The sequence below is a fragment of the Gymnodraco acuticeps genome, unplaced genomic scaffold (genome assembly GCF_902827175.1).
Source record: "Gymnodraco acuticeps unplaced genomic scaffold, fGymAcu1.1, whole genome shotgun sequence".
In the NCBI taxonomy this organism is placed as follows: domain Eukaryota; kingdom Metazoa; phylum Chordata; class Actinopteri; order Perciformes; family Bathydraconidae; genus Gymnodraco; species Gymnodraco acuticeps.
Window position 1 is genome coordinate 1 of NW_022990355.1, and position 15,248 is coordinate 15,248.

A 15,248-nucleotide genomic window follows, 5' to 3' on the forward strand; every position below is an offset into this window, starting at 1 on the left:
TCATTCCTGCACCACTCTTTAAAAGAGACGCCAATCATCAAAATCGACCAATGGGTTCCAGAGAAATGGCAAAAACGCCCATTTCCACCCAAATGACCTCAGAGGTGGAATTTTTTTTGCTAAACCTCTAAAAAGGTCAAATGTCACTTGTTTTGCATCAATCTTGATACAGGGTACTTATTATATGTTGTACTTTGGATTCCTAAAGCTTTTAGTCTACTAACCCATCTTCCAAGGGTAGTTTTCACTATAAGTACAAAATAATTTTTGAACGGACACAATAATTTACAGTTTTTTACTATGTTCAATCTGAATTTTCTTTAAAATAAAAAACATCTATATTGATTCTGACTCTTCTACATTCAACTCACAGGTTTATCATTACTTTGAGAAAAAAGATTATTCATTTAACCCTTTTAGAAGATATGGTCATTTGTTCTGGAAATGTCATTTTCGAGCCTGACACACACACACACACACACACACACACACACACACACACACACACACACACACACACACACACACACACACACACACACACACACACACACTCAGTGTATTTGCTGTGTGTGTTGCAGCTCCTCTCAGATGACTCTGGAAGAGAGTCTGAATGAATGCATGGAGGCTCTGGATCTCTTCCTGAACAACCACTTCAGCGAGAGCCTGGATAAGCTGCGGCCGAGGTAACGCAATAATCCCAGAGTCATGTCTAGATCCACTTCCTGTCTGAGTGTGATGCGGTGGTGGAAGAAGCACTTACACTTAGATATTACTTTATTATTTTATAATGCAGCACATATGCCTCGACTGGGACATGTCTCCATGCTTTAATGTTCGGACATCACACTGAAGTCACACCTTAATTCATATAATTAAAGAGTCCTCTCCTGCTGATGTTCAGGTGTATATCAGTATGTAGTGTCTCTACTTTAAAGAGTCCTCTCCTGCTGATGTTCAGGTGTATATCAGTATGTAGTGTCTCTACTTTAAAGAGTCCTCTCCTGCTGATGTTCAAGGTGTATATCAGTGTGTAGTGTCTCTACTTTAAAGAGTCCTCTCCTGCTGATGTTCAGGTGTATATCAGTATGTAGTGTCTCTACTTTAAAGAGTCCTCTCCTGCTGATGTTCAGGTGCATATCAGTATGTAGTGGCTCTACTTTAAAGAGTCCTCTCCTGCTGATGTTCAGGTGTATATCAGTATGTAGTGTCTCTACTTTAAAGAGTCCTCTCCTGCTGATGTTCAGGTGTATATCAGTATGTAGTGTCTCTACTTTAAAGAGTCCTCTCCTGCTGATGTTCAGGTGTATATCAGTATGTAGTGTCTCTACTTAAAGAGTCCTCTCCTGCTGATGTTCAGATGTATATCAGTATGTAGTGTCTCTACTTTAAAGAGTCCTCTCCTGCTGATGTTCAGGTGTATATCAGTATGTAGATGTCTCTACTTTAAAGAGTCCTCTCCTGCTGATGTTCAGGTGTATATCAGTATGTAGTGTCTCTACATTTAAAGAGTCCTCTCCTGCTGATGTTCAGGTGTATATCAGTATGTAGTGTCTCTACTTTAAAGAGTCCTCTCCTGCTGATGTTCAGGTGTATATCAGTATGTAGTGTCTCTACTTTAAAGAGTCCTCTCCTGCTGATGTTCAGGTGTATATCAGTATGTAGTGTCTCTACTTTAAAGAGTCCTCTCCTGCTGATGTTCAGGTGTATATCAGTATGTAGTGTCTCTACTTTAAAGAGTCCTCTCCTGCTGATGTTCAGGTGTATATCAGTATGTAGTGTCTCTACTTTAAAGAGTCCTCTCCTGCTGATGTTCAGGTGTATATCAGTATGTAGTGTCTCTACTTTAAAGAGTCCTCTCCTGCTGATGTTCAGGTGTATATCAGTATGTAGTGTCTCTACTTTAAAGAGTCCTCTCCTGCTGATGTTCAGGTGTATATCGTATGTAGTGTCTCTACTTTAAAGAGTCCTCTCTGCTGATGTTCAGGTGTATATCAGTATGTAGTGTCTCTACTTTAAAGAGTCCTCTCCTGCTGATGTTCAGGTGTATATCAGTATGTAGTGTCTCTACTTTAAAGAGTCCTCTCCTGCTGATGTTTCAGGTGTATATCAGTATGTAGTGTCTCTACTTTAAAGAGTCCTCTCCTGCTGATGTTCAGGTGTATATCAGTATGTAGTGTCTCTACTTTAAAGAGTCCTCTCCTGCTGATGTTCAGGTGTATATCAGTATGTAGTGTCTTTACTTTAAAGAGTCCTCTCCTGCTGATGTTCAGGGTGTATATCAGTATGTAGTGTCTCTACTTTAAAGAGTCCTCTCCTGCTGATGTTCAGGTGTATATCAGTATGTAGTGTCTCTACTTTAAAGAGTCCTCTCCTGCTGATGTTCAGGTGTATATCAGTACGTAGTGTCTCTACTTTAAAGAGTCCTCTCCTGCTGATGTTCAGGTGTATATCAGTATGTAGTGTCTCTACTTTAAAGAGTCCTCTCCTGCTGATGTTCAGGTGTATATCAGTATGTAGTGTCTCTACTTTAAAGAGTCCTCTCCTGCTGATGTTCAGGTGTATATGAGTATGTAGTGTCTCTACTTTAAAGAGTCCTCTCCTGCTGATGTTCAGGTGTATATCAGTATGTAGTGTCTCTACTTTAAAGAGTCCTCTCCTGCTGATGTTCAGGTGTATATCGGTATGTAGTGTCTCTACTTTAAAGAGTCCTCTCCTGCTGATGTTCAGGTGTATATCAGTATGTAGTGTCTCTACTTTAAAGAGTCCTCTCCTGCTGATGTTCAGGTGTATATCAGTATGTAGTGTCTCTACTTTAAAGAGTCCTCTCCTGCTGATGTTCAGGTGTATATCAGTATGTAGTGTCTCTTCATGTCTCCATGCTTTAATGTTCAAAAAGCTCTTTATTGTCCTCATACTGCCTGTGCTGCAGCACCTCGTTTCACCCTCTGTCTGAAACCAGAGCCCAGTTTGCTCTGATTGGTTAGCTGGCCGGCTCTGTTGGGATGTTCAACCTGCTTAGAGATGTCCCGCCCCCTAAGCCTATCATGTACAATGTGTTGGAGCGCTAGCCAATAGAAGCTTGAATGTTTCATAGTGACGTCATTATGTTCCTGAAGTAAACAAAGGAGGCAAATGTTAATGGATTTATATTTTGTATAGTAATCAGTATCTATGGAAAGCTGTCTGATAAATGTAGTGGAGTAGAAGCATAACATGTAAATACACAAGTAAAGTATCTTCATATTCTACAAGTACTTGATTAAATGTAGTTTATTACACTTCACCACATTGGTTCCAGGTTCACTGTATTCTCTATTTAAGCACATTTCAGGGTGGCGTGTCTTTAAACATGATGTCAGCAGAATTCAGTCTATGTTAAATAGTTCCTGTAATGTGCGTTCAGTCGCAGTTGGTTTCCTGTCGGCCATGACTCGCGGCTGGCTTCACTTCTCCAGGATGTGAGGTGTTTGCTGAAGCTGACGCCTCACGTATGACTGATTCAACAGCCCTGCAGAACAAACACTGAGCAAGAAAGACTGGGACTGCAGAGCAGATAGGAAGGATAAAGCGAGCGCTGTATTTACTCTTATCTTTACCCAGCAGGAAAATATGTGGGCCATACAGTAACTATGCTCTGCTACAGTGGTATAACTAAGTAAATCTACTCAATAAATGCACTGAAGAGTTTCAATGTTATGCTGCTTTATACTTCTACTCCACTAGTAAGATTTGACTTTTACTTGTAACAGAGTATTTTTACAACTCTGCTATTTTAACTTAAGTGATGGTCTAAGTGCTTCTTCCCCCCTGCTCTGTTTGCTTACAGTGTAATGTGCATGACGTTGACCCTCCCCATGTTTCCTATGCAGAGTGAATGAGAGTATGTACCACGCTCTTATCTACGCCACAGTGCTGGAAATGCAAGCCATGATGACTTTCCAGCCAGAAGACATCAGCAACGCAGGAAATACCATGAAGAGTGCCCAGGATGTCTGCCAGAGGTCAGGATGTGTTGTGAATGTATATTATAGAGCGGTGCAGAGATGACGTATTTCTGTAGGCTGACCCTGAAGTCCACCGACAACAATTACTCTGTTGTAAACAAACATTTATGATACTTACACGTTTAGTTCAGCAGGATAATCTCCACATGTTAACACCACTTTATGATTTCTGAAGTAAAAAGATAATGTTGGGCTATAAAGAAACTACAGCACGGTCACATGACTTCACCTCACCACCGCTAAGCTAAAGTTGGCTAATGTTGGGCTATAAAGGAACCACAGCACGGTCACATGACTTCACGTCACCACCGCTAAGCTAAAGGCGGCTAATGTTGCGCTATAAAGGAACTACAGTAGGCCTACGGTCACATGACTTCACGTCACCACCGCTAAGCTAAAGGCGGCTAATGTTGGGCTATAAAGGAACTACAGTACGGTCACATGACTTCACGTCACCACCGCTAAGCTAAAGGCGGCTAATGTTGGGCTATAAAGGAACTACTGCACGTGCACGGTCACATGACTTCACGTCACCACCGCTAAGCTAAAGGAGGCTAATGTTGGGCTATAAAGGAACTACAGCACGGTCACATGACTTCACGTCACCACCGCTAAGCTAAAGGCAGCTAATGTTGGGCTATAAAGGAACTACAGTACAGTCACATGACTTCATGTCACCACCGCTAAGCTAAAGGAGGCTAATGTTGGGCTATAAAGGCACTACAGCACAGTCACATGACTTCACGTCACCACCGCTAAGCTAAAGGCAGCTAATGTTGGGCTATAAAGGAACCACAGCACGGTCACATGACTTCACGTCACCACCGCTAAGCTAAAGGTGGCTAATGTTGGGCTATAAAGGAACTACAGCACGTTCACATGACTTCACGTCACCACCGCTAAGCTAAAGGCGGCTAACGTTGGTCTATAAAGGAACTACAGCAGGGTCACATGACTTCACGTCACCACCGCTAAGCTAAAGGTGGCTAATGTTGGGCTATAAAGGAACTACAGCACGGTCACATGACTTCACGTCACCACCGCTAATTTAAAGGAGGCTAATGTTCGGCTATAAAGGAACTACAGCACGGTCACATGACTTCACGTCACCACCGCTAAGCTAAAGGCGGCTAATGTTGGGCTATAAAGTAACTACAGCACGGTCACATGACTTCACGTCACCACCGCTAAGCTAAAGACGGCTAACGTTGGTCTATAAAGGAACTACAGCAGGGTCACATGACTTCAGGTCGCCACCGCTAAGCTAAAGGTGGCTAATGTTTGGGGTGATGACGTTTAGTCGTCTCATTTAGACACTTGTTAGCATCCTCCATTTTTAAATCCACCAGTGGGGTGTTAACTGATGTATTTTAAGTAGTAGAACAAAACGTTAAAATCTTTCCTGTTAACACAGACCTTATTTCAGGATAACAACTAAAAACACATTCAAGAAAACATTGACTTACAGGCAGCATATCGGAAATACTAAAATGCTAACTCATTTCTGGGTTTTAGGACTCATTCTAGCACCACTCTAGGTTTAAAACACTTTGCTTAGTGCTGCTTCTTCCCCAGACCGTGAGCCATATCAGGCACATTTGCATGATGCATTTACATGGCCTGATCCGGACCACAGCACCTATTTGACTGTTTGCATGAGTGAAAACAACGTTCCCTTCTCCTGTAGCGTGTTATTAGTGCATGATTGCTGACAGCAAATATGTGGTTGGCAGAACTAAACAGAATTGATGTGTTGATTCTGTTTCAGGTTTCGACGGAAGTCTGCAGTTTTATCCAACAAGTCAGAATCACTCACTGAAGGTAAAAAGGCTTCAATGCCTCGCCCTTCTTTTAAAACAATTTTTTTTGGGTTCAAAGTACATACATCCCCTCACAAAAGTCCTTCTAGACCAAATTAATTGCTCTACACTTTTTTGGCCATAACTCAAGAATTCATGCACTAATTATGACATTTTGAACAGGCATGAATCGACTTTCTTGAATTGATTTTTTTTTACAAACTAATAATCATTTACTGACATTCAACATCCTCCTCTTAACTTAATAGCTATATGCTAGCACTAGCAACCACAAAGGTTAATGAGGTATAATGTTTTTCCTAACAAGTGTGTCCTCGCCAGAAGTGATGATCGTTGCTGTTGGTTAGCTACCTAGCTAGCTAGCAATTTTTTTATCAGCTGTAGGAAATTATTACAAACTGCTCAATGAACCAAATAAAATTAACTCTGGCTTCTTTTTCAACACCATTGTAGTTTTTTTTAAATGAGTGAAAAATACACGTTCACTTTTATTTATATTGTTCTGAGTTCTGTCACTACCCGATCTGCACCCCTGCCCGATCTGTACTGCGCATGTGCGAGATGGTCCGCCATATTGGACAACTCCCTGCGGCAACCCAACTAGGACACTTGACACAGTGGTGTTTGGCAAAGCACACAAAAAACCGAGAGAGATGAGTTCTTGTTATTACAACGTGAGTTATTGTTGGCTTATCTAAAGCCAGTTGAGTAGCACTTGAAATGTTTGGCTCTATGAAACCTGATGTACTTATATGATTCTGTTTTCTTCAAGGTTGTGTCTTCCTGGTCGAATGTACTTATTGTAAGTCGCTTTGGACAAAAGCGTCAGCTAAATGCAATGTAATGTAATGTAATGTAATTACAACGTGACTTCACTATTATTTAACAACTCTTTTTATTGGGTTCTTTTATTTGGGGTTAATTACTGGTTAACTTCTGTTAGACAGCTATACTGAATAAATATTTACTGTAAATGTATGGCATTAATAATGTATATCTAATTACATTAACTGTGAATGTCTTTCATTTTATTTAAAATTACATAAAAGATTTTCCATAAAAAAAGTTGATTCAAGAACACATCTCTGTTATTAGATCAGTAATCACCTTAGACATGTATTCTCTCAAATTGTTGTAAAATACAAAAGGCTTCATTCTGTCAGATGCAATGCAAATCGTGCATCCGTTTAAGTTTAAAACTTGCGCATGCGCAATGCATATTGGTTAGACGTCAAGTATCCTATTTGGGTTGCCGTACGGAGTTGTCCAATATGGCGGACCATCTCGCACATGCGCAATGCAGATCGGGCAGGGATGCAGATCGGGTGGTGACCATGGATGTATAATAAGAACTGGATACAGCGTGGGAGGCGGGGCCTCATTCATTCCTATGAGAGTTGCTCAATGGCGCATGATGACAAAATGGCCCAACTTTTGAGAGAGCGAAACATCACAGATTACCCAGCATGCCTGAGAAGTACCCGTATGTGCACTCATAGCGCATGCGCAACTTTAACCAAAATGCTCGTTCACATCAAGCACGTCAATTTGCGTACACGTAACAGCACCGCACGTTCATGACAGCATGGTACTGGATTTATATTATCGAGGCGGCAGTTAACAGCTAGCTAGTAAATTATGCTAAGTTACACATCAATCGTTATGTACTTTTATATTACGCTGACATCAGGATCTAGTGATATCCAAGCAACAGAGCTTCATGTAGCATGATACTTGTGTGGGTTGTACATGAAACCACTTGGTAATATATAAAAATGTATATGTTGAAGCCTGTTATGATCAATTGTGAGTTAAAACTTTATCTAAAAAGTAAAGCTGGTGATGGATTACTGTGGTGGAGTTAAAATAACAATAGCCTATTTCTTTTTGAAATGTGATGGAGTAAAAGGATAGTAACTGATTATTCATGTTAAGTAGCCCACAAGTAACTAAAACAATTGCAAGTGCAATAAGAAGCTACAGGAACGCTAATCTACGTCGGTAATATTAACTTTATTTAATACAATATTTACGGTACAAGATTTACATCATACAGCCCATGTAGTATAAAAATGATGAATTACAGCGAACATGTGCAATATATCCATTATTACAGCTCCGTGGGCAGTAAGGCGATATGGGTCCGTTGTTATTGTGCATCCATGGGTAAAGAGAAACTCGTGTAGTACTGAACACGTAACATGAACGTGCCGGGCGGCGCGGCCCCGTGGGTTAGATGCGCGTTCATAATGCCGAGGGAAATAACTCTCAGAATAACGTTATTAGCACATTTTTACAACTTGAGGAACGAATGTTTTTAATAAGGGATATACAAGTGTTCATACTGGGTAGTTTATTTAGTTTAAAAAAAATTATCCAACAAGTTACAGACCACTCTTTCCCCATGTAAGTCAATGGGAAAAAGTGTTTCCGGGCCCAGCAACCTAAAGGAAGTGTAGTACCGCCGTTTGACCAGCACGAATATTCTCATCAGACTCCGGCGCACTTCCTGGGGGCTTGATAGTGACAGGGGCTATCACGGCTAATGTGCAGCTTCAGTGACGTAGCCAAGATGGCGGTCGTTGAGTGTGAGAAGTGTCTCTTTTAGACCGCTATGAGAGCACCATCCAGTACTCAGAGTGCATTTAGCCATACCTTGGATGCACTTATGCACCCAAAATACCACGTGTGTGTACAGAAGCACACAAACGAGACACAGCAGCATCTCCCTCCTTGGAGCCAAAGGCACCAGCCAGTTACAAGGCAAAATAAATGCTCGATTCAGTCTGACGATCGTTTGGCACCGTCTGTGGCTGGATTTGATGCTTTATTATTGCTTGTTAACTACGATCACTGTACGTTAAACTACGATCACTGTACGTTAAACTACGATCACTGTACGTTAAACTACGATCACTGTATGTTAAACTATGATCACTCTACGATCACTGTACGTTAAACTATGATCACTGTACGTTAAACTACGATCACTGTTCGTTAAACTACGATCACTGTACGTTAAACTACGATCACTGTTCGTTAAACTACGATCACTGTACGTTAAACTACGATCACTGTACGTTAAACTACGATCACTGTACGTTAAACTACGATCACTGTACGTTAAACTATCACTGTTACTCAATGTGTGTGTGTGTGTGTGTGTGTGTGTGTGTGTTTGTATGGATGTGTTTCTGCAGTGCAGCTTCATGCAGAAGCTTGTTACGCAGAGTGTCAACTCCAAAGAGCTGCCCTCACCTTCCTACAGGTGCTAATCTGATTTTTTTTTTTTAACTGTTTATATCCTACCTTACAGCACGCCACAGTGTCTAGATAATTATGGCATGAAACTTCCACTAATATTCGTGTTTGGGTTTTTCTTTTCCAGGATGAGAACATGGTGAGTTTTATCAAAGGAGGGATGAAAGTGCGGAACAGTTACTTAATTTATAAGTAAGTAATCAGAGAACAAGAGGGTGTATATTGAGTGTGTGATTAAGTTATCTAACTGTTTGATATCCACACTTGTTGCAGAAAGTAATTATTGTATTGCTAGTAAAGGGGCACTTGATTATTTTTGCTTTCTTTAGTTTTAAAAATAAAGAAATAAACGTGATAATGTCAAAGTGATCCGGCAGCCGGGAAGGTATGGAGTCATATGGTGTTTCTCAATGTCGAGGAAGGCTGCTCCAGAGCCACTATTTCAAGCATGCTACGTCATCGAGTGCCGCCAAAGGACTGTTCCAATGTCCAGGATGCTTGGAATTCTACCGAGCCCGACGTACTTCGTTGCGGGAAATTTCGAGGCTGCACATGTGTATCCTCCGCGGTCTTAAAATCCCCACAATGCTTTGCGCACGGACCAATTTCCAAAATCTTTGGCAGAAAATGTAAGGCGGGGCCTCGCATATGACGCACACTTGCTCGCCTGTTCCACTCTTCGTTTTCCGAATGAAAGGAAGTATTCTTGCCTCGCCTCTGATCGAGCTGACTCGGAAGACTTGTCCCACCAAGGAAGCGTCCTCGAAATTGAGAAACACCCATAGAGTGACATAAAAAAAATACATCTGTTAAAAAATATAAGAGATTTAATTAAAGAATAAATAAGAACAAATATATATAAAAAAAATTATTATAAGGTATTGAAATTATTTTTGATAATTATTTGTTCATTTTTTGTATTTATTTACAGATGTTTTAAATTGATAAGTTTAAATGTTATATATTTATTACTTTATTGTTTCTGTAGTTATTTATTAAATTTCAATAAGGTAATTATTTGGTATTTTTTCTTATTCTTTTACCCATTGCTTTTCCCTGTTGTGTTAAGAAACATTTCAGATTTATATATTATGTTTTAATGATTTGATTTACGTATTTTATTATTTGATTTATTCTTCTTTAATATTTTCATAATTATTCTTAACTATGGCACTTGTGTTATACCATAGGGAGGTTCTAAATCAATATTACATTTCATTATAGGAAGTCTAATTTATAAAGTCAAGCAGTACATTTTCTATCCACATCATTATGCTTTTATATTAATTATGTTGAACTGTATTTCAAATCATTTAGATTTTTGCCTTTTTTTCCATCCAGAGAACTGCATACCTTCACTAAATCTCACAGCTGTAACAAAGGGCCGAGCCACGTTCACTTAGAGGGGGGGATATCGTTCGGAATAGGGGCGTTTAATCTGGTACGTCACAGAAATATCTTCCAGCGCTTTTTAAATTGTATAAAATTGTGTCTTTGTACCTTTCAGTTCATCAGGTCTCCTTTATTCACAGACACTGTCTCTATTTCCTCCTCGGATACTCAAAGTGTTGGAGTTTGCAGGTTTCTCTGGCGACAAGGTGGGAAATATAATGTCTTCTATTAAGTTACACTTATTCACGAACATAATAAATGTTATTTAAATGTGTGTTTTCTGTTTGTAGGAGTACGGTCTGTCTCTTCTGCATGACGGTGCGACGGGGAAGAATCTGCGCTCCATGCTGTGCGCTCTGCTAGTGCTCTGCTACTACACCTTCCTCACAGTCATACTAGGTAAAGCTGACCCTTTTTATATACAGTGGTGCAGGGATGACGTATTTCTCTAGTGGACCCTGAAGGCAGCATCTCTCTGGTTCCCTCCACACGAAGCCAATGGGATTTTCCATTTGATTTTGGAATATTGCAGAAAAATTATTTCCGTTTATGATACTTACCCGTTTTGTTCAGCAGGATAATCTCCACATATTAACACCACTTTATGATTTTTGAAATTGAAAGCTAACATTAGGCTATAAAGGAACTACAGCACGGTCACATGACTTCACGTCACCACCGCTAAGCTAAAGGTGACTAATGTTGGGCTATAAATTAACTACAGCACGGTCACATGACTTCAAATCACCACTGCTAAGCTAAAGGAGGCTAATGTTGGGCTATAAAGGAACTACAGCACGGTCACATGACTTCACGTCACCACCGCTAAGCTAAAGGTGGCTAATGTTGGGCTATAAAGGAACTACAGCACGGTCACATGACTTCATGTCACCACCGCTAAGCTAAATGTGGCTAATGTTGGTCTATAAAGGAACTACAGCACGGTCACATGACTTCACGTCACCACCGCTAAGCTAAAGGTGGCTAATGTTGGCGTGATGATGTTTAGTCGTCTCATTTAGACACTTGTTAGCAACCTCCATTTTTAAATTCACCAGTGGGGTATTTACTGACGTATTTTATGTCCTAGAACAAAAAATAAAAATCTCTTCAGCTTGTGTTAACCACTGGCCTTATTTCAGGCTAACAACCTAAAACACATTCAGAAAACCTCCAGACGAGGAAACAGGAAGCGCTAAAATGCTGACTAATTACAAAGACTCATTCCTGCACCGCTCTATATACCTTTGTATCCATCAGAGATTCTTATAATGTGATTATGTTATATCTGCTCCATCCTCTCAGGTACGGGGGAGGGAGATGTGACTGAAGCTGAAAAGCTGCTGAAACCTTTCCGGCTCCGTTATCCACGGGTGAGTAAAAAAAAAGAATCATCTGTTTAAAGAAAAACTCCAAAAAGTCACTATTTTGTTTCATAAAAAGAGAAGGCGTTTACTCTTGTTTTGATGCTACAGTGCAGACATTAATGCAAAGGCTTTATTTGTCATATGCACAACAGCTACAGTGCAGTTTTCGGCAATACAAATTCCTTTATAGCCTTTTTACTTTTTTAAGAGCTTTAAGTGAAAGCAATCAATGTTCCAAAATCCAATTGAAAAATCCCATTGGCTTTCTTACCAGGGAACCGTTGCATTGCTAACTCCCGTTTAAAAAAAAAAAAAAAAAGGTCGTCCCTCCACCACTGCATTATAAATGTATTCAGGCTATTGTTCAATTTTGACACTATCATTAGTCTCACTATCCTTTTCTTTCTAACGTCATCCCCACCCTGATTACTTTCATCTGAAACTCACTCCACCTTCCACTAACGGCACCCAGGATCCTCTTTTCCGTCATTAAACACTCACACACCTTCACGCTATCACTCTCCACGTCCTGACTCTTATTCTTGGAGATTCTCGATCCACCTTTAACCTACATGCTGCCTATCCCAGAAAACAAACTCTGACACAGTGTGTACCAAACCAGACCTGAGACGTTAAAGGTTAAACCCTGCCAAGAGTTATTGATACACATCAGACCTGCCCTTTAGATAGAAGATAATATAACATACAGTAGATTAACCTGTAATACTTTCATTCTTTCTTTATTTTCTCGAGGTACAGGGATGGGGAAGGTGTTTGACTATGTGTATACGTGTATATGTGTGAGTATGTAGGTGTGTATATGTGTATGTGTGTGTATGTATGTGTGTATGTACATATGTGTATACACAGGAAATATTGGTGAGTATTTTTTCCAGAGTAATTACTATTTTGCTCTGAAATAGTGATATTTAATCATTTTGGAGTGTATTTATTACTCATAGCTTCTAGAGTGCGATCAAAAATGCAGAGTCATACCATGACCACGCTGTAACGGAGGTGATCTCTGGGGCCGTAGATCTCGGTCTCTTATATTATATAGCTTCATTATTGGCGAAGTATATTACTTTGTTCCACGCTAAAACATTGTGCATGTGAATCTATGTCATCTATGCATCTATTTGTCACGATCTGTCTATGTTTTAGTTTGTCTGTCTCTGTTTCCTGTTGTAGTTTGAAAAGTGTTCCCCCTCCCGTCTTGTCTGTTGCTGGTGTTCACCTGGTGCCCTTGTGTTTCTCCTCCCTCCTCACCTGTGTCTTGTTGGTTTGATTAGTCCTGTGTGTATTTAGGTTCTGTTTTCCTGTTAGTGTGTGAGGTCCTTAGGCGCGTTCACACCGCAGTACTTTTCCCACTTTAGTTCCGATATAGTTCCGAAATGTTGCGTTCACACCAAAAAGAGCCGGAACTAAAATTAGTTCATGAGAACCTTTTCACCCCCTTTTCCGTCCCTGCTAGAGAGCAGGTACTTTCGTGGGAGAAAAAGGTTCCTGTGTCTGATTGGCTGGGCGGATTGCAAACCATGCCCCGTAAAACTCTGAAAAAGTTTTGTGAAGCCGCCATTTTATTATCCTCGCATTAGCATTATTAGCATTAGCATTAGCCCAGCGCAGAAACGCAGAGAGATTAACTTATGGCAACACAAAAGAAAACATGGGAGCGGTGGAGATGAGGAGGTGTCGGCGTTCTGGCCGTTTACTCGGAAGGCTTCAGTAGAAGCTGCTGGGAGTCCCAGCAGCTTCTACTGAAGCCAGTCCCCAACTCCGGGGACTTCCGGCCGGGGACTCCGGGTGGCAGTATACGCCGTGAAGTGGTTTGCGGCCTGCCAGTAAACCCAAAGCAGAAGAAGAAGAAGTGACGTCAGCGGCTTCATTTGCCTAATCCACCCCCAGGGACTTATTCCGGTGTGAACGCGATCTGTACTTAGTTCATGAGAACTAAAGAGTTCTCATGAACTAAGTTCTCATGAACCTTTGTGGGAAAAGTACTGCGGTGTGAAAGCGCCTCTTGTTGCTGGTGACTGTGTTCACATGAGACAGTCATATTGAGGCTGTGTATCATGAACCACAGCGATGAATAAATGCCCACACCGGGTTGTATTTGAACTCTCTGCCTCTGCCTCCTTGCTTGGTCGGGCCGCTCAATGGTCAGCTTCACACACGCCCACTGTTACTTAAGCACTTTGGTTTATTGACCTTTTATAATATAAAGATCATTATGGTTCATGTATTCTATTCTGAGTAAAATGACCTTCTATTGGGAGTGAAATGACGTTCGATTGGGAGTAAAATGGCAGTAGAGTTGTTTTTAATATACACTACATAGAGTAAATAATCATTAAGCAGAGTCAAATGTAAGCACATAATAGAGTAAAATGAACTCTAAAAATACAACTCTGAACAAAGAGTACATTTTACTCTATTTTAGAGTAAAATGTTCTTCAATTTGAGTAAATTTTACTCTGACATATATACATATACAGTAAATTTCTCTATCAACAGGTAAAGCAGATTAATAATAATAATAATAATTAATAATAATGACAATTACTGCAGATTATAGATTATAAATAAATCATTTAGGGACAAGGGGGTGAGATTAAATAAATTATACTTCTTCTCACTCCTTTTCGAACACTCGATGTGGGACTGTTTATGTTGCCAATGCTGTTGTTGTAAATGTGATTTTTTTTGTTTTGATTTCTCTTACATGACTATGCACTGCAACATTTGTTTTGTTTTGTAATTATTTATTTTACTTGTTCGAAATAAAATGAATCAATCAACTCTTCTTTCCAGGGAGCGATATTCCTCTTCTTTGCAGGCAGGACTGAAGAGATCAAGGGGAACATTGATGAGGTTGGTTCAGTGATGTGTCAGTGATATGGCTTAGAAGAAGGACAACCAATATTATATATCCTGTACATGTAATAATCATTAAGTCTCACAAAGTATTAATGATCCAGTCAGTCATCTAACGCGTAAAACCACATTGTGAGTTCCTAAATACAGCAAGCGTCCCTGATGGCAGTAGAAAATCAACACGTCCTTATACCAAGTGTAACGGTCTCAGTTTTAAACATGTGGTAAAATGTGTGTCGAGGTTTGATAAGCATCAAAACTACTTGTTTAGTAAGAGATAAATGACCTATGGATGTGACCCCCAAATGTTACTGGCCTCAGGCCTAGGGGTACCTGGGCCAGCAGCAGACTCTACCTCTGTATATGAAAAACACACGAGGCAGAAATGTTAGCTTGTTTGTAACTCAACTGCAGGATTTAATCTGCTCATTTGGAAACAATCCACAATAAAAACATTTATCCATGCTCATTTCCATGAGGCAACAACACCAGAGATCAATAAGGCAACAGCATCCACATAACAA

At 40.2% G+C, this 15,248-nt stretch overlaps 1 protein-coding gene across 1 annotated transcript in view; it reads left to right on the forward strand.

Annotated features, from left to right (window-relative positions):
- Window positions 1-581: 581 nt before the first annotated feature.
- zgc:158403 (tetratricopeptide repeat protein 39A) overlaps window positions 582-15,248 on the forward strand; it is a gene marked incomplete at its 5' end in the record, with an annotated part of 28,136 nt that continues 13,469 nt past the window's right edge. The window contains 10 exon segments of the mRNA XM_034224019.1: window positions 582-686; window positions 3,873-4,004; window positions 5,776-5,828; window positions 9,028-9,095; window positions 9,216-9,280; window positions 10,430-10,529; window positions 10,621-10,686; window positions 10,771-10,879; window positions 11,786-11,853; window positions 14,662-14,721. Of these exon segments, the coding sequence (XP_034079910.1) occupies window positions 582-686; window positions 3,873-4,004; window positions 5,776-5,828; window positions 9,028-9,095; window positions 9,216-9,280; window positions 10,430-10,529; window positions 10,621-10,686; window positions 10,771-10,879; window positions 11,786-11,853; window positions 14,662-14,721 (826 nt within the window).